Below are 21,272 nucleotides of genomic sequence, written 5' to 3' on the forward strand. Positions count from 1 at the left end.
TCAGGAGCTCCAGGAATCCTTCTCTTCAGTCTCCTCCTAACCTTCCCTTTGAATGGATAGGCCCAAATGATGCCAGTCTGTAAAGAGTTAGCCCCAACTGCATATACACCAGAGTTTGGAATTCCTAACTCCTACTCCCTTTGCACCAGTGGGTGTTGCACTGGTGGTGGACCCTTGGCCTGAGGTGGGATTGACACTACCTGTAGGGCAAACCCCACGGGTCCCCAACGTCGGGAGGCGGGGCAGACCAGGAGACGGAGGCCGACTGGAGCTTCGCCAATACCAACCCTCGTTCCCCATAGGTTGAGCTCTTGGGTGCTGGGGCCGGCTGGTCTTAGGCAGGCCTCCATCAGATGACTCCCAGTGGATGTTGCAGCAGGTAGCCAGGGACCAGCAGAGGTATCGAAGGGAGCAAGGCAGGTCTGGACGAGGCAGGAATCCAGAGGCCCGGGCAGCAAGACGGGCCAGAAGCAAGAGTAGGTGACGCCCGGGCAACAGAAGGCCAAAGCCTGACAAGGCCAAGTCCAAGGAGATACCAGAGGCAAGGTCAGGAGCAGGCTGGAGTCGGGACAGGCGGCAGAGCTAAATGAGGTACAGTGGAGCAATGGTCAAAATCAGTAAATAGCCCTGAGCGTAGTTCCAACGAAGCAAGGGTCAAAGCCAGTAATCAGTCCTGAGTGTGGTCCAACGTAGCAAAGGTCAAAGCCAGTAATCAGTCCTGAGCGTGGTCCAACGAAGTAAGGGTCAAAGCCAGTAATCAGTCCTGAACATAGTTCCAATGAAGCAAGGGTCAAAGCCAGTAATCAGTCCTGAGGGTGGTCCAATGAAGCAAGGGTCAAAGCCAGTAATCAATCCTGAGCATGGTCCAACGAAGTAAGGGTCAAAGCCAGTAATCTGTCCTGAGCATGGTCCAACGAAGAAAGGGTCAAAGCCAATAATCAGTCCTGAGCGTAGTTCCAATGAAGCGAGGGTCAAAGGCAGTAATCTGTCCTGAGCATGGTCCAACGAAGCAAGGGTCAAAGCCAGTATTCAGTCCCAAATGTAGTTCCAACAAAGCAAGGGTCAAAGCCAGTAATCAGTCCTGAGCATGGTCCAATGAAGCAAGGGTCAAAGCCAGTAATCAGTCCTGAGCATGGTCCAATGAAGCAAGGGTCAAAGCCAGTAATCAGTCCTGAGCATGGTCCAATGAAGCAAGGGTCAAAGCCAGTAATCAGTCCTGAGCATGGTCCAATGAAGCAAGGGTCAAAGCCAGTAATCAGTCCAAGGTAAAGCTAGGTAGGAACCAGGAATGAAGTCAGGAACAGGGAGAGCCCGAGAAGGCAGCGGGGGTGCGGGAGCGCAGGCGGCTGGCCACCGCCGCCAGAGAAGACGGGCTAGATCCGGGAGCCAGGCACCGGAGGTGCGTAGGCCTGCCGCGGCCGGGACACGCAACAGTGGGTGCAGGGATTTTCCTAACTCCCTAGCACCCCTTCCTACCACGCTGACAACTCATGAAGGCAGCCTCTGTTGCCATGCAAGTGAAGGGCAGCAGCTGCTTTCTGAGGGTCACCCTGACATTCAGAAGGTTTTCACCATCCTTCTCTGTGCTTCCACTAGATGGAGGAGAAGATATCCAGCCTCAGACACCAAGACAAACTCCGGCATGATCTGGAACATCGCCAGCACCTTCCCTAGCCAGCTGCTTGGTAATTCAGTCTTCACGGGGCGCGTTCTGACTCCCACGTCTTCACAGCCAATAAGTTTTACATCGGCTGGTAAGTGATTTTTGTGCTCAGTCCCTTACGCACTGAACAAAGAGTGACCTCTACAGAACTTTGTAGATTGCAGAAGGCGTTAAATCCCCTCTGTTATGACAGTTAAGCTAAAGAAAGTGGACTTCCCTTTCCACGTGCCTCCTGACGCAGCGGCAGTAAATCGCCGCGACTCGTTAGTGAAGTCAGAGGTGCACACAGAGCCCTACAGCACCAATCTTCTCTTCTTCTCTTTACAGCTACCTGTCTCGTTCAGAATGCTGTCACAGAAATCCTCCGTCGTACCAATGAGTATCCACCCCAGGAAGAACACTTCCTGAGCATCTGCGGCACCGATGAATTTTTACAAAAGTACGTGCTGTCATTCCATCCAGTCGCGTCTTCCCAATCTTTTAGAGATTTTTCAGGTGCAAATAAACATGAAGGCGCGCTGGTTGACAGATTACAGAAAGTGTCCCCCCCATGGAAGGCTCCTCAGGAAATTGCAAACTAGAGGGCAGCACTAAATAGTCGGTTTTACAAAGGTCAATAGTGCAGCATTGCAGGGATTGGGGGCTGGGACCCGTGCGGATTAACATATTCATACATGATCTGGAAATGGGAACGGTGAATGAAGTGATGAGATTTGCAGAGGACACGAAACTATTCAAAGTGATTAAAACAGCAGCAGATTTCAAGGAACTATAGAAGGACCGGGCAACTGAATGACAGATGCGTAAAACTGCAAAGCGATGAAGGTAGAGAAGAATGATCCCAGGTGCAGGGGCACGGTGCTGGGCTCTGTACGGGGAGTCACCACCCTGGGAAAGGACCTCGGAGTCCTTCTGCACAGTAAAGTGAAATCCTCTGCTCCGTGTGCTGCGGCAATCAAAAAAGCAAAAGGTGTGTTAGGGATTTCCAAAAAGGAATGAAGAATGACATGGGAAATATCACATTGCCTCTGCATCGAGCGATGGTGCGACCGCAGCTTGAGTATTGTGTGCAGTCCTGGTCCCTCCCATCTCAAGAAAGAAAGAGCAGAACTAGAGAAGGAGCAGAGGAGGGGACAAATATGATAAAGGGGAAGGAGCAACTCTCCCGTGATGAGAGGCAGCGCAGGCCAGGGCTCTTCAGCTTGGAAAAGAGACGGCTGAGAGGGGACAGGATAGAAGTTTATAAAATCATGAGTGGGTGGAAGGGGTAAATAAAGAATAGTAATTTACCCTTTGAAATAATGTTAGAACGAGGGGACACTCCGTGAAACCAACATTCATAGAAAGCGCTTTTTAACTCCGCGCCCTATCAAGCTGTGGGATCTGTTGCCAGAGGATGTGGTCGGGTGACGAGCACAGCGCGGTTTAAAAGAGGTTTGCACAGGTCTCTGGAGGCAAAGTCCATATAACACATTATTAGCCGGGCAGACTAAAGCAAGCCATCGCTATCCCTGGGAGAGAGTGACAGGACTTAGATCTGCTTTATGGGATCTGCCGGGTACTTGTGACCTGGATTGGCCCCTGTTGGAGACAGGATGCTGGGCTCCATGGCCCTGGGTCTGACCCAGCAGGGCAGTTCTTATGTTCTGATGTTATTAGGGAGTCACACGCTGTCTAAAGCTGCTGTGTGATTGGCTGCTTTAGCAGTGTAACGTCATAAAGAATCATGATGCAAATTATTTTCTGCTTTAATAGTGTTAATATAGGTATTTATTGCCATTGTCTGCATACAGTTTCCATTGTACATTGATTTCTGCTCTACCTTGCTAATAGGTGAATTTTAAAAGCCCTGTGCGCACCAGAACCAGGAGACATGTGCACAAGTTGGGCCTGTGTGCGCCGAGTGGATTTTAAAAGCCGCTCAAGTACACTCGTATCCCCCTAGCACAAAACTTAAGTTCTGGTGTGGGCGGCATGTAAGTCCTAAAACAAAATAGTATAGGCATGTCATCAGGGTTTTAAGGGTCGGGGTTAGGAGGGGAAGAGGAAGGCTGTTTAAATAGTGGGGTTAGGAAGTCCTGGCCCTTAACTGGGCAAACTGGGAATGAAGTGGTGTAACTGGTAATTGCGTCAGTGTGCGTTTCTGTTAGAGTAGTTCCCCCACTTACGCGGTAGAGGTGGCATTTGTGCACGTGTGTGCATCCAGATAAAACTGTGCGCACATGTACGTGCGTTCAGCCTGTTTTATACTGTGTACACATATATGCATGCATGTTATGACATGGCCGCGTCTCTGGACGCCAGCCAGCACATGCACGCACAAGCGCGCCCGCATCAAAGTCACTGTGCCCGAGTCCTTTTAGTCTGCTGGCAGGCAAGTAGCACCTTTTAATAAAGAATACAAGGAGAGGTCAGGGAAAAGGTAACCGCTGCACTAAACAGGTTTGTGACAAGCTGTGGAGGGCTGTGCTCCCTGCAGAACGAGGGAAGGAGGAGAACAGGCTAGGCCAGGTTGTCAGACTCTCCTCTGGGCTGAGCTGAGGATCCTGCTCGCCGATGTATTCAGATAGTGCAATAACAACGTCTCGCCTACAGACACACCAGACTTTCTACTCCACGTGTCCAAGTGGACTGACACTGTGTGTGTGGACACGTTTTATAAACTCTGTAAAGTGAAGGATGAGGGCCAGGTGTCCTGTGTCTGTTACATCGAGCACCATCCCTCGCTCATTCTGCTCCCACGACGTAGTAAAGGGGGCAGAGCTGCTCACAAATGTATTGTCTCTGTCTGTCTGATTAAAAGATCTCGCCTACATTTTGTTCCTGACCCTTAGGCCTATGTATCTATGCCAACCACACAGTTTTATTCACGAGCATTAGGAAGGGACGGGTCCTGTTTTGGACTTGTAGATCTGAATGCAGTTGGGGAAGGTCAAGAGTCGTTTTACAGTTTAGATCGAGACTTATCCTAACAGTGAGACTCTGTGCATGGGGGTCACAGGTGTGGGGAACCGGGTGACACTGAGGCATTATCTTGTCCAGTTCCTCGTGAATTTAAAAACATTTCCTTGAGAGGTTAACTCATAAAAGACCCTGCAATTCACAGCCGCAGCTTTAAGAGAAAGGTACAGCAGAGGGAGCTGTTGAGTTAGAAAAGGAAGTCGAAGGAGCAGTAGAGAATACAAGTAAAATTAAAATATATTTCTACACATAAAGAGAGTAGCTTCCCGGGACCTCTTCCTGGAGTACTAGATAGACAGTGCCACATCCCGAAGGACCAGCTGATCTAGTCCTGGTTCCATCCCTTCACCTGTACTGACTTGCAGGAAATGCAGGACAAGGTTCCTTGCACAGAGCCAGAACTGGTTCAGCTGGTCCCAGGTAAGCCTGCAGCCATCTGGTAATACCAGCAGCTCCCTCCTTCCAAGAGCTGCAGCACGAGGTGGGGCCTTCCCTCCCTCCGGACCGGCTCTGCTTCCAGGCCAGGCTCCTAACTGTGCGCTTCATTCAAAACAGGATCTGAAGGCACGCTCCGCTTTATTTCTTTTCAGAAAGAGCAGTAATACTTTAATAGTCAAATTTTGTTCACTTCTAGCTTTTGTCCTCTTGATTCCTCCATAATTCCTGCTGGGTCTATTGGGCTGTAGGACGGCCTTCCCATTGCAAAACATGGAAGCAGTGGTTATATGGAAAGGTTCCTGCACTTCCAGCTCTCATCAGCAGCCCACAGAAAATTTAGCATTCACTCTTATGGTGAAATCTGTGACATGTAATTTATTTTTGAGTTGTTATAAAACAAGGAAACACAATCCTATAATCCAAGCTAATTCACTCCTTGGAAAGCACGATGCAATACAACATGCACTAATATTAATTTTTTAGCGTGTAAAATTTGAACTTTCTTAGTAAAAAAACAACACTCAAGAAGTGATGCTATAAATTTTACTGAATGCACAAAAAAGTGCAGCTTGCACGCTAGCTACCAGAGCTGTATCCCGGCAATTTCAGACCTCTGACCAGGTGAGGAAGTGCACCCTCACCCTGCACACCACAGGACACCATAGCTGGAAGACTGTGTTAAAGGCACTGTTTTCTCATTTAAAACAACATTCAGGTCCATATTCAAATGCCATTTACATAGGTAACATAATAGTTATTCATCTAAATGGCTTACCCAGCTATATCCAGCCTGTATCTCGCTAAATTCTAGCTGGTTAATAAGTTTAGCCAAAGAGCCAAATAGTCAGGGGCGTTTTGGGGTGGAGAGGAGGTTTTTCGGGAAGGAGCAGAGTTAGCAGGATTATGTTAAACGGCTACCTCTGGTCAGGCCAAGGGCCGTCCTAAATTTAGGTGTTTATAAATAAGCAGCTAAGTTTAAGATAGTTGGGTATATTCAGTGGCCTGGCTGTAGCACAGGTTAGCCAGGTATCTGTGTGTACGATAGGCCCTTAACGCATGGCGTGCTATTTTGTAGAACCTGCTAAATGCTCTTATCGTGCACACTAAGCATCCTTTGCTTCTTGCCTTGCACAAGCCAGCAAAAACAAGGGCTTGGCCAGCTTTGTTGAAATACTGCTTTGTTATAACATTTGAAAAGTAATCAGGTGAAGTTTACTTGTTTGAAAAAAGTCGTTCCTTGTAATTTTGAAGTGTTTTTGTAAAGAGGAGGGCAGACGTGGAGACTGCAGAAGGTCAGGCTCTGTGAGTCTCGTTACCACATTCAGCCATTGAGGAAAGGATGTGGCTGATTTCTGTAACTTTATCCTTTGTCATTTGATTACTCATTCAAAATCCATTTTTACATGAGCAGTCGTCTGCTGTGTTCCTTTACCTGAAAGCTGTATATTTTTGCAAAGTCAGAATTTCTGATAGTTAAGCTCAAATCAGCCCCCTGGATAAATAAATGAATTCAGCTCCGATTTTTCTGGAAGAAGGCTTCTCACGGAAATCCTTCTCATAGCAAACACAGAGGTAGATCTTCAGAATTAAACGGCTAGGTAAGTTAGCAGGATAAAACTTACCAGGGATATTCAGCAGCATGGGTGCTTTCTGTTTTTGGGTGTGGAGTCATTTGTCATGTGCGATTTGAGAGAGAGAGAGATCACGTGACGATATGACTGCCTAGGGTGGCTGGACATCCTTCGGGACCACTAAACCAAGAGGGGGTTACACTAGCATCCATAGGAGCCCTACAGTGAAAGCTCTTACTCTAAGCCTGCTTTTTCTCATAACTCTGAAAGTTGTCAATACTAAAATGTCCCTCCCCCCCACTGACTTCAGTTCAAATCCCGCTGGGAAATATTCAAGACAACTTATTCTGCGAGTAGACTGGGCCATTTCCCCATAAGGCTCAAATCACCAGCATTAAAACCTTAAACTGTATCCCTATATTAATGGGAAGCCAGTGAGTGGCAGGTCTGTAATGATGGGGCAGAAGAGGGATATTTGCATTGGCTAAGGGCAGTTCTTGTTGCCTCGTTCTGTCTGTGCATTCATCTCTCAGGGAGACCGATGCACAGAAAGCACATTTATTCTTACAAGTCTTTCCTTCAGATTAGACTTTACTCGTGCTAAGTTATTTAAGACTCAGGACACGTCATTGGGTTTTTTATGTTTGTATACCATTTTATTAGGTTTGGCTTCTTATTTGTATTCAAATGTATTCTATAATACTGGATTCACTATCTTCATTTTAGGATCCTGTTAATTTTATTATGTTCTGGCACCTGGCTGTATTTAATGTTTACATTAAATATCTATTATTTATTCTTTTATTTTAACTTTATTTTTTTATGTTGTTCTTTTTTATTATACTATGTTTTATTATACCATGTTAATTTTATTTTATTTTACATCGCATTGATTTACTTCTGAAAAATTTGCGATTTATCAAGTATTAAATAACCTAACCTAAATTAAACCAGATGTGATACTATCAAGATATGAGTTAACTGTCTTAAATGATTTGGGGCACAATTTCTGCACCATATGCAACTTTATAAACGAGGTGCAGACTACTGTGCTACACGAAAGTGGAGTTCAAAGGAAACCCAAGAGATTTCATGGAATTTATTGAGATGAACTTACCAGAATCACAATTTAAAGTCGCCGGGTCTGACAGTGAATCTTTATTCCCAGTTGTAAGGACCACCGTCGTCTTAAGATTTAGCACTAGATTGTTACAAAGCAGCCAATTGAAAATCTGGTTCAGCCCTTTCTGAAGTTGGAATAAAGCGAGGATAATGTCTTACACCATTGGGCAGATGATGTGTGAGACTTTCCTAGCAGCTGCATAAAAATATTAAAAAGCACTGATGAGCCTGAGGGACTCCAGAGGGCAATTTAAAGGGAGAAGCAACAGTCATTAATGTGGTCTGATATAACAGGATCAGATAGGAAGGAAGCTAACCGTTTTAATGCCAAGATCAATGAGATCCAAAGCTGCACTAGAAGAACCTATTCCCCCTGTCCGTGTACTGCAAACTTTAATCCTGCATAGAAATAAGAACTGTCCCAGTGCTTTATTCATTCCTCCAGAAGAAGATTTTAATTGAGAGCTAATGGCAGGTTTGAGTAATGTCAGCAGATTGGCACTCTCTGAGTCCCTATAGTATCAGATTGCCAGCCGGACTCCGGGTGTCCAGGAATCTCAAGCATGGGTTCCATAGACAGAAATACCCGCTCTATCCGGTGCTACGTGCTCAGGTCAGCCTGCGAGCGGAGACGTGAAAGGCCGTGGATTAAATGACACGGCAGAACTGGCACAGAGTGGCAAATCGTTGTGCAGAAGTGTCGAAAAGTAAGCGGGTTCATTAAGTGAGTCTGGAGGATTGTTTCCAATTGTTCATACATTGCTTGGTGGGGGTCCAGAACCTCCGAGAGCTTGGCCCTGTGAATAGACTTAAAGCTGCAGAAATAATGGACGGGTGCGGTTCTGTCTCTCCTGTTTTTGGGAGGAGTTCTGGCCTTTCCCTTGGTGGCTGAATTTACGTGGGCAGTTACAAAATGACCCCGATGCTGGATAGGGTGACCAGCAAAGGTCTGAAAGCCCGATGCTGTCTATGGGTGAAAAGGAAGCCCCGTTTTTCCTGGGGCGGGGACTCTGGTAATAAAATGAATTTGTCAGTCTCTGGGGTGCGCAGCTCAGAGGGGAGAGCATGGCTGGGGGCCGGTCAGGGGGGCCTCAGAGGCAGCGCCGTCCTGGGCTGGATCTCAGGTGCGGGGGACTTTGTAAACCGCACACCCCCCCCACTCCTGCTGCTGCTGAAAGTGTTGCTCCTGTCAGTTCTTTGATTGACGGTGGACGCCTCTGCCCTCTTGTCTCCTCACCAGGACCCCATGATAAAAGTGCTTTCATGAAAGAAGAGATCGTTTGTTATTCCACAGTGCATGCAATGTTCCTGAGATGATTTAAAATGAACTCTCTGAAGAACAACCCATGCTTTCTAATGAGGGATTACCAGCATCTGCTTCTAGCGCCAACCTTTCCGGACCCTCCGTCTCGGTGCCTCATTTGCCCCAGCAGTGAGCTCACGTGCAACGCATGCCTGGTGGTCATTTCCACGCAAGTTACACGAGAGCTTGACTCCCTATTGAAATGAAGCTTCTGAGCCGTTGATGCAGGGCTGCTTTTATCCAACGGACTACGAGTCCCTGCAGGCAGTGGGGTAAAACCAGGACTGGGTCAGCCTGTCCGGAAGACATGGAGCCAGCTGGGGGCCTGAACGGAGATCATTTCTTTTTTTTTCTCATCTTAGTGGTCAGGACAGAGGAGCTGGCTGAATCCCGCTCTTCCTGTACATCCCTGGGATGCTGAAGCGAGCAATTTATTCATTCCGTGACATGACAGGCAACGTGCTCAGTGCTGGTGCAAAGGTCGGCAACCGCTCTCGGCCGTGATGTCGTCACTCATATTCCGCGCCCGGATCTCCCCCTCCTCTCCATTCAGAAATGCTGCCCTAATCTCTGACTCCACCGCCCCTCCCTCTTCCAGCGCCCTACGTGACCGCCTATTGCTCCTGCCAGCCCTGGACAATCCCAGGCACAAATACAGTTACCCAGTCAAACACTCCAATTCCAGATTATTTTCCTGGCTTTTTTACAACCAACTATAACAAAACTAGAGAAAAAGTGTCCAGCATTGCTCAGTTAGTCTGGTCTATAACAGCCTGTCTGTGTGTGTGTGTGCTAGAGAGATAATGTTCCTGGATGGAATAAATGATAGCTTTATGGAGCAATTGGTTCAGGAACTGACGAGAGAGGGAGCAATTTTAGATCTAATTCTCAGTGGAGCACAGGACTTGGGGAGAGAGGTAACGGTGGTGGGGCCGCTTGGCAATAGTGATCATAATATGATCAAATTTGATTTAATGACTGGAAAAGGAACAGTGTGCAAATCCAAGGCTCTCGTGCTAAACTTTCAAAAGGGAAACTTTGATAAAATGAGAAAAATTGTTAGAAAAAAACTGAAAAGAGCAGCTACAAAAGTAAAAAATGTCCAAGAGGCGTGGTCATTGTTAAAAAAAACCATTCTAGAAGCACAGTCCAGATGTATTCCACACATTAAGAAAGGTGGAAAGAAGGCAAAACGATTACTGGCATGGTTAAAAGGGGAGGTGAAAGAAGCTATTTTAGCCAAAAGATCTTCATTCAAAAATTGGAAGAAGGATCCAACAGATGAAAATAGGATAAAGCATAAACATTGGCAAGGTAAATGTAAGACATGGATAAGACAGGCTAAGAGAAAATTTGAAAAGAAGTTGGCTGTAGAGGCAAAAACTCACAGTAAAAACTTTTTAAAATATATCCGAAGCAGAAAGCCTGTGAGGGAGTCAGTTGGACCGTTAGATGATCAAGGGGTTAAAGGGGCACTTAGAGAAGATAAGGCCATCGGGGAAAGATTAAATGATTTCTTTGCTTCGGTGTTTACTGAAGAGGATGTTGGGGAGGTACGTGTACTGGAGAAGGTTTTCATGGGTAATGATTCAGATGGACTGAATCAAATCACGGTGAACCTAGAAGATGTGGTAGGCCTGATTGACAAACTGAAGAGTAGTAAATCACCCGGACCTGATGGTATACACCCCAGAGTTCTGAAGGAACTAAAAAATGAAATTTCAGACCTATTAGTAAAAATTTGTAACTTATCATTAAAATTATCCATTGTACCTGAAGACTGGAGGGTAGCAAATGTAACCCCAATATTTAAAAAGGGCTCCAGAGGCGATCCGGGAAACTACAGACCGGTTAGCCTGACTTCAGTTCCAGGAAAAATAGTGGAAAGTGTTCTAAACATCAAAATCACAGAACATATAGAAAGACATGGTTTAATGGAACAAAGTCAGCATGGCTTTACCCAGGGCAAATCTTGCCTCACAAATCTGCTTCACTTTTTTGAAGGAGTTAATAAACATGTGGATAAAGGTGAACCGGTAGATATAGTATACTTGGATTTTCAGAAGGCGTTTGACAAAGTTCCTCATGAGAGACTTCTAGGAAAAGTAAAAAGTCATGGGATAGGTGGCGATGTCCTTTCGTGGATTACAAACTGGCTAAAAGACAGGAAACAGAGAGTAGGATTAAATGGGCAATTTTCTCAGTGGAAGGGAGTGGACAGTGGAGTGCCTCAGGGATCTGTATTGGGACCCTTATTTTTCAATATATTTATAAATGATCTGGAAAGAAATACGACGAGTGAGATAATTAAATTTGCAGATGAGACAAAATTGTTCAGAGTAGTTAAATCACAAGCAGATTGTGATAAATTGCAGGAAGACCTTGTGAGACTGGAAAATTGGGCATCCAAATGGCAGATGAAATTTAATGTGGATAAGTGCAAGGTGATGCATATAGGGAAAAATAACCCATGCTATAATTACACAATGTTGGGTTCTATATTAGGTGCTACAACCCAAGAAAGAGATCTAGGTGTCATAGTGGATAACACATTGAAATCGTCGGTTCAGTGTGCTGCGGCAGTCAAAAAAGCAAACAGAATGTTGGGAATTATTAGAAAGGGAATGGTTAATAAAACGGAAAATGTCATAATGACTCTGTATCGCTCCATGGTGAGACCGCACCTTGAATATTGTGTACAATTCTGGTCGCCGCATCTCAAAAAAGATATAATTGTGATGGAGAAGTACAGAGAAGGGCTACCAAAATGATAAGGGGAATGGAACAAGTCCCCTATGAGGAAAGACTAAAGAGGTTAGGACTTTTCAGCTTGGAGAAGAGACGACTGAGGGGGGATATGATAGAGGTGTTTAAAATCATGAGAGGTCTAGAACAGGTAAATGTGAATCGGTTATTTACTCTTTTGGATAATAGAAAGACTAGGGGGCACTCCATGAAGTTAGCATGGGGCACATTTAAAACTAATCGGAGAAAGTTCTTTTTTATTCAACGTACAATTAAACTCTGGAATTTGTTACCAGAGGATGTGGTTAGTGCAGTTAGTATAGCTTTGTTTAAAAAAGGATTGGATAAGTTCTTGGAGGAGAAGTCCATTACCTGCTATTAAGTTCACTTAGAGAATAGCCATTGCCATTAGCAATGGTTACATGGAATAGACTTAGTTTTTGGGTACTTGCCAGGTTCTTATGGCCTGGATTGGCCACTGTTGGAAACAGGATGCTGGGCTTGATGGACCCTTGTTCTGACCCAGTATGGCATGTTCTTATGTTCTTATGTGTGTGTGTGTGTGAGTGTGTCTTCCTGGGTGTGTCTGTGTGCCTGTGTATGGGAACCTGTGTGGGAGCCTATGTGTGAGTTCCTGCCTATGTATATGTGATTGTGTGCGTGTGTATGTGCACCTGTGAGTATGTGTGCATGTGTGTGTCTGTGTGTTTGTGCTTATATGTATGTGAGTATATCTGGGTCCTTGTGTGTGTGTGTTCCTGCCTGTGTTTGTATGTCTGTGTCTGTGCGCCTGTGAGTGTATGTACATGTGTGTGTCTGTGTGTTTGTGCTTGTATGTGTGTGCCTGTGACCCTGTGTGTGAGTGAGCCTGACAGACAGGCTTTGCAGATGGAACAGATTATCTTTGCTGAGTGTACCTTCCACTGTTCTGGGTGCTACCTGGTGGCCAAACACAGACACAGCCATGTGACTGACTGACCGACACAACACAGAGAGATTTAATTTTGTATTACAGATTATTAAAACCAATAAGGCTGTGAGCAGGAGACACAGGGTTTAAGATTTATAAGCAGTCAAAAAAGGTGGGTGATAGACTGGGTATGAAAAAGGTAAGCAAGAGATCATGACACAATAACGCAAGAAGTCTCTATTCCAAGGATAAGGTGCAGCCAGATGGAAAGCACGGAGGCAGGAGTTGGTGATAGAGAAGGGCATGGATAGGAGGGATCTGTCCGATGAGTGGAGTGCACGAAGCGGGGTGTAGACAGAGAGGGGTAAGAGAGGAGAGGTATTGAGGACCTGCGGAGTGAAGGCTCTTGTAGGTGGGTAAGAGGACCTTGAACTGTATGTGGGAGTGGATAGGGAGCACTGTCATGACTTGAGAAGAGGCCGGGGGTCTATGGGTGGAGCGACTTTGGCGAAAGATATTTTGGATAGATTGTAGTGGAGAGAGATGGCTCACTGGGAGACCAGCAAGGAGCAGGTTGCAATAGTCTAAACATCAATGTCTCTCTAATGGTTTTTAAATTTCAGTGATTATCTGTTGGGCAGTCACGAGTCTCTTCAAAAGATGACGTCCGACATCTTCCTTCGCCTGCATAAGAGGAGCGCTCTGCGGACCTGCCTGGCTCGCACGGTAAGTCTACGTTGATCTCTTGATGAGTCCAAACAGGTCGCCTTTCTTACAGGATGAGCTTGGGTTGTAACGTGCTCCAGAACAAGACGTAGCAGGAATCTGAAACAGGAGTTTATTTAGTAGCCAGGGCTTTTCATCATGCAACAGCTGGTGGCAGTGAGTAAGATCAACTCAGTGACATCAGCAAGAGCAGCAACCGAGCAAACAAACAGCAACCAACAGGCAACACAGTACAGAGGAGACGCAACAGGAGAAACATGAATCCCCAGAACAGAGCAGTGACACTCGATGGTCTTACAAAGATTGCATTGTCTTAAAAATACTGGGACTGATGCAATAAATGAGCGGGGCACTCAGTGTTGAGCGCTCACTTTCCTAACACGTACCCAGGCACCTCTCCTATAATGAGGTGCTAGGGGCAAATCTGCGCCCTTGGCAGTGGGCACCCAGGAGGCGTGGGTGACAGCGGGTTAGGAAAACGAACGCTCAGTTTTACGCGCATCTGTTTTCCTGACCGGTGCACGGACATGGATTAGGAAAAGCGAGGCTCTTTAACGGCGCTTCCCTTCCCCTAACCTGACTGCCGCACACGTTTGTTTTGTCGGAGGATGTTCAGAAAAGCAGTATTTTCTGCTTTTCTGGCCGCTCAGAAATTGATGCCTACTCTGGGCAGACGTTAATTTCCGAGTGGATCGGGCACACACTTTTCTTTTTAGATTTGGGGAGAATAAGTAATCACCTCATTGGCATGCATTTGCATGTGATGAGTGCTATTAGTTTCACAGGGAGTTGGATGTGTGTTTTGGACGCGCTGATTCCCTTATAGCAGGGCTTCCCAAACCTGTCCCGGGAACCCCACAGCCAGTCGGGTTTTCAGGATGTCCACAATGAATATACATGAGATACATTTGCATATAACGAGTCTTCATAGAATGCAAATGTATCTCATGCATTTTCTTTGTGGATATCCTGGAAACCCGACTGGCTGTGGGGTCCCCGGGACAGGTCTGGGAACCCCTGGCGGCTTTGTATGTCAGCAGACGTTTCATGAACCCATGTAGGGCACTTCCACCTCAGATGATATGACCTGGGGACAGTTTACGATCACGGATGTGCATGCACTATGCGATTAATTACCACATTACTGTATCTGCCCCAGAGTAGGACCACATTCTTCTGGCCTGGCGCAGCAAACAGATAGCAAAAGGTTTCTCTCTTACAAGACTTGCATTATTGACTTGTCCGTTTTTTGTTTTTTTTTTCCGCTGGCATGTGCTTTGCACAGTATGAAGGGAAAACTCCCAAAGGTGAAAGATGAGTCATGTCGGGCTCTTGCTTTTCATAATTAAAATATTGAATGTTCTGACAAGGATCCGATAATTTATGTGTATTCGGGAGGTTTTGGACTGGAAAAAAATTGATGAAAAACCACATCTTAAGACTTATATCCAATTTATTTCTGATTAAACTGGCCAAGAATGCAGAACACAAAATGCAGGACGTGTCATTGAACCCTATGGACAGACATTTGCGTCCTGGAACATCAATACATGAGAAATCTCCAGATGAGGTATTTTTGACAGGAATAACGAGCCTCTCTCACAGAAATATGATTTCCTAATTGATTGGCTAGCTTAGAAAGATCCTGTGAACGGCACATCCAAGAGCGCCCAAGGGAAGTGACAGAAACTCAGTCTGGCCCCACTGTGGTGCCTCTTTTTCTGAAGCCCCATCCGGTAACTGCGTGACAGAATATGTGCAGCACGCTGGAATTTCTTTCATTGCTCTGACTTGACTAGGGCAGACATGCTGGCCATTGTAATAGCATTTCCCTGCATAAATCTCTGAACACACTGCCAGCATCTCACCCCAGGGAGTTTGGTTTAACACGGGAAGGTTTGTTGTACACAATTTTGGAAAAGGGGGCTGGAGGAGTCATTTAATAGAAAGGCCGCCGCAGGCGTGACGCTGGCCTGAGTCCGGTATTTTGCATGCAACGAGTCCACGGTTGTTTTTATGGCTGCTGGAAACGGTGAAACGTACAGTAGGTTAAGAAAATCCCATGGCTTTCCCTCAGAAGTAATTTCTATTGATTAGAGCTTCCGTGTGGGAAGAAACCCGAGAGCTGCAGGAGCACAGAGGCTTTCCATGCTTAAGTGAAGTATTGCATTACATAAAAGTGCTAGGTGCCGAGTGCTGAGTCTGGGAGAGTGGACGTGGAGAGGGCCTTGTGGCAGAGGGAAGGCATCTTACGTCTTTACTCCCTCTCGCTACAAGCTGTGCCTACAGAGAGATCTTAATTAAATAAGGACATGATTAGAAATATGTAAAGCAGAGGTGGCCTGCAATGCACATGAAATCTGGCATTTTAGAGGAGCAGAGGGAGGGCAGACAGTGGGAAGAGAGGGGGAGTGCAGAGTATTCAAGGTTAACTCAACAGGCCGCCTCCAGCCAGGGCATTGGGTAGGAGTGGGCAAGAGGGGCGGCCATGCCAGGCAGCAGACCTCTCGGGGACAGACCAGTGACTGACATGCAAATGCTGCTCTGCTCTCCCCCAGCCAGGAAGGAAGGGGAGAGAAAAAGAATTATTGGGATCAGAGAGGAGGGACCTCGGAGGGGAAGAGGGGCAACGTGCTCGCGTACACGTGACTGACCAGTTGCTAAAATGCCTCGTTACAGCCCCGCTAAGCTTTGCCCCTTGTTGCAGATCATTTGAACATCTGGATTTTGTCTTTTGGTGCTTACAGCAGGAGGACGATGAAAGGCTGTTCTGCAGGACTGAGCTTCTGCAGCGCGCACACATCTGGAAGGTATCCAGGTGAGCAGCTCCGTTTCCTGCCCCTGAGATTACATTGCCTCCGAATTTCTTGTTATGTAGGCCAGGACCTGGGGACCCCACCGCCAGTCTGCTTTACAGGATATCCTCAATGAATATGCATGAGATACATTTTGCATACATGGGAAGGTCAAGCTGTGATTTGGCTCTCTGCTCCGCCCTCTGCACCCCGGGGTCACAGGCCATGTCCGAGACATTGACAGGTTGCAGTAATAATTTTGCAAGATGGCCGACCACTCATAGAGGGTTTATTCTCACTAGAGGCGTGCTAAGGGGGGGGGCGAGAGGGATGGTCTGCCCCGGGTGGCAACAGGGGGAGGGCTGCCATTGCCACTGGCAGGAAGGTCCTGGAGCAGCGTGAAACAGTCCCCGCCAGCAAAAGCAAGGAACTGCAGTGGTAGAGGTTAATGATGCCTAGAGCTGGCACGGCGGCAAAGAACAGGCCCAGCATTGCCGCCGGCGCTCCCGGAGCTGACGGCAGAAGAACAGGCCCTGTGGTGCCACCAGCAGCTGAAGTAGGGAGAGGCCGGCCCTGGGAGAGTAAGTGCCAGTGTATGAGGGGTGAATGAGGATGTGGGGGTGTGTATGTGTTTGAGGGTGTTTGGTTGCATGTATGAGGGTATGTGTGTGTGTGTGTGTGTGTGTATGAGAGGATGCCTGTATGTTTGTGAGTGTGTGTATATGAGAGGATGCCTGTGTGTATGAGATGGTGAGTGTATAGAAGAGTCAGCATGTGTGCGCCTGTGTGTGTATATATGAGAGGCTGCCTGTGGGAGTGTAGGTGTGAGAGGGTGCCTGTGTGCAGCGGTGGAGGTGAGAGAGAGAAGCATGTGTGTGTGTGTGCGTGAGTCAGGAATCCTGTGTGAGAGATAAAGAGGGAGCGTATATGTGTGAGAGAGATGGAGGAAGGGTGTGGGTCTGTCTCTTTCACACACACACACACACACACACACACACTCAAGCTCCCTCTGTCTCTCACCAAGTACATATGTGTGTGTGTGTGTGTGTGTGTGTACCCCCAATTCACAACAATCTCAGGGTGACAGGTATGGAGAGTGGGGGATTTTTAGATCCTTATTAATTTTAATTACTGGGTGTTATTTGATGTCTGATGTTTTGAAATATTTTATCAAGGTTTAGAAAATTATAAAAAATGTGTACAGGAGCTTCTAATTATTGAATATTATTCTATTCATCAGCTGTTTTGAAATGTATATTTTTTAGTATGGTTTTACTACTCTGATTTATATTTGAGTGTATTGTTTTGAGGAATAGAGATTTCTGCTTTTCCGTTGTTGCACTGCATACAGAATCTGGCTTGTGGTTTCCAATTCAGTTTTTGTTGGCATGTGTGTGCGTGTGAGAGAGAGAGAGAGGAAGCTTGTGTGTGTGAGGGAGGTACAGAGGAAGTGTGTGTGTGTGCGTGTATGTCTCTCTCACACACCCTCATGCTCCCTCTGTCTCTCATAAAGCATGTGTGTCTGTGTTAGCATGTGAGAGAGACACAGAGTAAGCATGTGTGTGTGTGACAGAGAGATGGAAGAAATATGTCTGTGTGTGAGAGAGGTACAGAGGAAGTGTACGTGTGTGTGTGAGTGTGTGTGTGTGTGTGCATGTGAGCCCCCAGTCTACAACAATCTTAGAATGACAGATATGGAGAGTGGGAGATTTTTACAATCCTTATTAGTATTAATTATTGGGTGTTATTTGATGTGTCTGTTGTTTTGAAATATTTTATCGATGTTTAGGAAATTTTAAAATTATATATTGGGGGGGGGGGAATATGCCTCTGAATCTCACTCCTCACTGGGAAGGGAGTTTCCATAATGACCTCGTTATCACTCATGAATAGTGACCGGGCTCCCATTATTGGTGCATGCTGCCCACCTCTAAGCTTTAGGGGAGTGGGTTTAAGTTTAGTTGAAATTAACAGAATCCTTTTGTTTTCTTATTGTAGGGAGAGGCTCTCTGCAGCAATTGCAAAATACAATATTCACGTGGGCTATCTGTTGCACTCTATGGTACGTTTTCTGGAGTAAGTACCTTTGCAGAATATGTGCCCTAGAGCGCCTGCGAACACCCAATTACGAGCCACACATGGCCTAGCCTTCACGGGAAAGGCCTCGCCTGTGGGGGGATGAGAGGCCAGCTCTCTCTGCACCTCCGTGCAATCTGCTTGTTTTACCGGGACGTAGTCTCTTCTGGCGAGCGAGAAAGGTAAGTTAGAATGTGACTGAGGACGGATGAAGGTCCTGCTTGTTTTACCTGGACGCAGTCTCTTCTGGCGAGCGGGAAACGTAAGTTAGAATGTGAGCGAGGACGGATGAAGGTCCTGCTTGTTTTACCTGGACGTAGGCTCTTCTGGCGTGCGGGAAAGGTAAGTTAGAATGTGAGCGAGGACGGATGAAGGTCCTGCTTGTTTTACCTGGACGCAGGCTCTTCTGGCGTGCGGGAAAGGTAAGTTAGAATGTGAGCGAGGACGGATGAAGGTCCTGCTTGTTTTACCTGGACGCAGGCTCTTCTGGCGTGCGGGAAAGGTAAGTTAGGATGTGAGCGAGGACGGATGAAGGTCCTGCTTGTTTTACCTGGACGCAGGCTCTTCTGGCGTGCGGGAAAGGTAAGTTAGAATGTGAGCGAGGACGGATGAAGGTCCTGCTTGTTTTACCTGGACGAAGTCTCTTCTGGCGTGCGGGAAAGGTAAGTTAGAATGTGAGCGAGGACGGATGAAGGTCCTGCTTGTTTTACCTGGACGCAGGCTCTTCTGGCGTGCGGGAAAGGTAAGTTAGAATGTGAGCGAGGACGGATGAAGGTCCTGCTTGTTTTACCTGGACGCAGGCTCTTCTGGCGTGCGGGAAAGGTAAGTTAGAATGTGAGCGAGGACGGATGAAGGTCCTGCTTGTGTTCGGCCTCCCTCAAAGACCCCTGCACTTGTCCCGTGCTCCCTAGTGACTCGTTTTTGTTTGTGGATTATTTTCTTTCTTTTTTCTTTTCAAAACAAATCATAAAAGGAAAGGAAACAGGTCCAGGGCCCATCCTCCCTCGGCGGAAAGCCCCCAGCACTGCCGAATTGTTTCAAATTAAGACCCCTCCTCCCCCCATGGGCCTCCCTACACTCCCCAGCCCCAGACCCCCTTACCTGTTTCTGGGGTCTTCAAAGGTCAACGGGGAAAGGAAGGAGCAGCAGGCCCTCAGCTCAGTCTTTCTAAGCAGCAGCTGCTGCCTTTAAGGCCGCCGCCAGTAATAATAACCAGGAAAAGCCTGAAATACAGGGAGCCTTCCCTGCAGGCCCAGCCTGAGAGAGGACGAACCCCGGAGAAATCTATTGGCAGATCAGTGGCTGACCAGCAAACACAATGCCATCCTAACAGATGAAATCGCGCCATCAACCTCGCCGACGCCATGCCGTCCACCTTCACAATCCACACCCCTAACCTGTGCCCGAACCACACAGGATCAATCGTGGAGGCGTTCAGGGCGCTCTCCTGATGCGCGCCACGTGTTGATAAACGCCGGACGTGCCGTGTGCCGCCTTCAGCCGATCCCTGCTGCCCGGGGCCCATTCGCCATATCGTATCTGTTTCTGCATCTTATCTGCTTGCTTTAGAACCAAAACTTGTAAAAATGCTTCTGCTGCTGATAATTAAACATTTAAATAATGCTTTCAGAAAACTCAGCTCAGTCCTTGTTTATGTGTAGGCTGCGGTTCACTTCTTTCATCTTGAAATTAACAGCACGGAATGACTAATCTGAGGGAAGATGTTGGCGCAATCTGCTTCCTGCTCTCCTGCATCGAAACAGAGGCGATCACTGAGGCCTTGGAGAAGCTTCGTGCGGCACTGCTGATGAAGGAGCAGGTAGGGCACTGGGTCACGGGCTGCGGTTCCCTTTTACCCTTTTGCCGTTTCTGTTCCAGGGCGTTCGGATGCTTCCTTAAACGGCAGTGACTCAGTCCGGACACAGTGTTAGTAGTTAGTAGTGCTTACTAAGTAGCCTCCAGTGAGGTGATGGGGGTGTTAGATAATACTGATGTCATTGAGACCAACTTCCAAGAACAATTAGTGCAAGTAACGAGCATGAGCGATGCCCCTGGGCTTTTTCCTCAGGGTTACCTTCAGTGCCGGTTTCATCCCACAAGGATGCAGAGAATAGATTAGATTGTGCATGACATCCCTAACCTGGAGGCACTTTAAAGTGAGGGAGGAGCCATATTTTGCTCAGTGTATTCACTGCAGGAAGGGCATCGTTTGAAGGAAGCAGGAGGGGCAGGTGACAAATGCTGGTATTTAGGATCCTGTGCAGAAACAGCCCATCAGGGAAGGGTGGTGGCACTAGCCTGGGGACCCCTTCTGCCCCTCAGTGGAAAGGGACTGATCCCATAGTCCCTTCCAGCAGTCAGGTGGCAGGTCAGCAGCTCCCTGCCATGGGATGTTGTTCCGTATCACTGTCCTGGGGCAAGAGGAAGGCAGCATCAAAAGTGGTAATGACGTCTATGGGAAAAATGATTACCCTGATGAGCAACCACAGCAGGTAGTGGAGAACAAGGACCGTAAGCATCTGCTGAATGTGTTAACTCCCAATTTGAAGGTCCGGGTTATCCCCATTCTTTATAACCAGTCCCATAGTCCCATGCAGACACAGCTGGCTAAGACAGCGTGCAGGCGTGTGCATTTCACCAGTGATGTCTGGACCACTTCAAGCTCTATGCACACTTCCCTCTCCCTGCTGGCTCACTGGTAGGAGCTGGCCAAGGCAGGGGCAGGCAGCAGCAGCTCTCGCGGGGACTGATCATCAGGGAGCGAGTGGGCTGTGCTGCACGTGCAGGTGATGAAGAGCTCTCACACCTCATGCAATAATCTATCAGCCATAAGAAAGATACTGGAGGGCTGGCAGCTAGACCAGAGAGGCGGGAGTCTTCAAGCAGTGACCGACAGTGGGAAAGTTATGATAAGGGCATGGAAGTTGGAGTCTTTTGGGGTACCTGTTGCTTTGCACACTTG

The 21,272-nt window shown here is 47.2% G+C and overlaps 1 protein-coding gene across 1 annotated transcript in view; it reads left to right on the forward strand.

The window, feature by feature from the left end:
• The window catches only part of PIK3C2G (phosphatidylinositol-4-phosphate 3-kinase catalytic subunit type 2 gamma), a 183,699-nt gene that overhangs the window by 44,206 nt on the left and 118,221 nt on the right, over positions 1-21,272 (forward strand). Inside the window, 6 exon segments of the mRNA XM_029597544.1 lie at positions 1,597-1,754; positions 1,991-2,102; positions 13,337-13,439; positions 16,187-16,257; positions 18,233-18,296; positions 20,007-20,129. Coding sequence (XP_029453404.1) covers positions 1,597-1,754; positions 1,991-2,102; positions 13,337-13,439; positions 16,187-16,257; positions 18,233-18,296; positions 20,007-20,129 — 631 coding nt within the window.

This window comes from Rhinatrema bivittatum, chromosome 4, assembly GCF_901001135.1.
Source record: "Rhinatrema bivittatum chromosome 4, aRhiBiv1.1, whole genome shotgun sequence".
NCBI classification, from domain to species: Eukaryota; Metazoa; Chordata; class Amphibia; order Gymnophiona; family Rhinatrematidae; genus Rhinatrema; species Rhinatrema bivittatum.